This window comes from Echinops telfairi, unplaced genomic scaffold (genome assembly GCF_000313985.2).
Source record: "Echinops telfairi isolate 266 unplaced genomic scaffold, ASM31398v2 ScPeMD7_7458;HRSCAF=8496, whole genome shotgun sequence".
NCBI lineage: Eukaryota > Metazoa > Chordata > Mammalia > Afrosoricida > Tenrecidae > Echinops > Echinops telfairi.
The window spans coordinates 46,341,170-46,342,190 of record NW_022111358.1 but is presented as its reverse complement, the minus strand read 5'-3'; the positions used below and the strand labels follow the sequence as shown (position 1 = coordinate 46,342,190).

Here is a 1,021-nt window from a genome sequence, read left to right as displayed (position 1 = left end):
AAATGTTTTGAAAATGATGATGGCAACATATGTACAAATGTGCTTGACTCAATGGGTGGATGGATTGTGAAAGGAGCTGTACCTGCCCCCAGTAAATGATTTTTTTAAATCAAAGAAAAGAACCCCACGGAAGAGGGTTGGTCTTCCCGTACACATAGTGAGTAGACCCATGGGAGAGCCTTACCAGGTGGGGCTCGGCATACCAGGGACGTGCTCTTTTTGTGCAGTGTTTTGGGGTGTCTGGTGTGGTGGTGGGAACCTAGCCCTGCTGTTCCTCCCTCCTGCCGTTGTCCAGGCCGAGAGCGAGGAGACCAAGGAGCGGCTGTTCGAGTCCGTGCTCAGTGAGTGTCGGGATGCGGTCCAGGCTGTCCGGGAGGAGCTGGAACCAGATCAGGTAGGATGCTCCTCACAGACTCCCAGCTGCCCGAGCACAGGGAGTCTCTTTGACATTTTGATTTAAGTCAACTGACCATCCCAGCATAGCCCTGGGTCAGTCCGGTGGTAGGATCCTCCCTTGACCCTGTTTCCCCTAAGAATAGCCTCATCGTTCCGTGCCTTTTAGACCTGGAGTCTCCACTCCATACCACCACAAACCCAGTGCCTTAGCACACACTGGCACCATCCCGCCGGGAGTGCCAGTGCAGGGCTGCACTCCCTCCCTCCAGCTCGAGGGGGCTCCAGCTTGTACCCCGCTCAGCCAGCAGCTCAGCGTCTCCTCCCCAACAGCAGCTTCCGTCCTGGAGTCAACTTTTGAGCTCTGGCCTTGCTGCCACCGCCTTCCACTTCCAAGGACCACTGCCTCCGCAAGGGAGCGGGTCTCAGAGCAGCCCCGTGCAGGTGTGGGGGAGGGCCGGGGGAGCTACTGCAGAGCGGAGCGGCTTTGATGGGGGCTGGGTAACCAGTTGGTCATCGCTGCTCTGGACCTGACAGTCTGGTGGGTCCCGGACACGAGACTTGTGCTCTGCTGGGACCGAGGGAGACTTGCTGTTGAGCTGAGCTGCTGGGGGAGGAGGCTGAGCCC

The 1,021-nt window shown here is 58.2% G+C and overlaps 1 protein-coding gene across 1 annotated transcript in view; it reads left to right on the top strand.

The window, feature by feature from the left end:
* Positions 1-1,021, top strand: part of SRP68 (signal recognition particle 68) — a 33,280-nt gene that overhangs the window by 25,131 nt on the left and 7,128 nt on the right. The window contains exon 6 of the mRNA XM_045299501.1: positions 74-394. Coding sequence (XP_045155436.1) covers positions 74-394 — 321 coding nt within the window. The remainder of the gene's footprint in view (positions 1-73; positions 395-1,021) is intronic.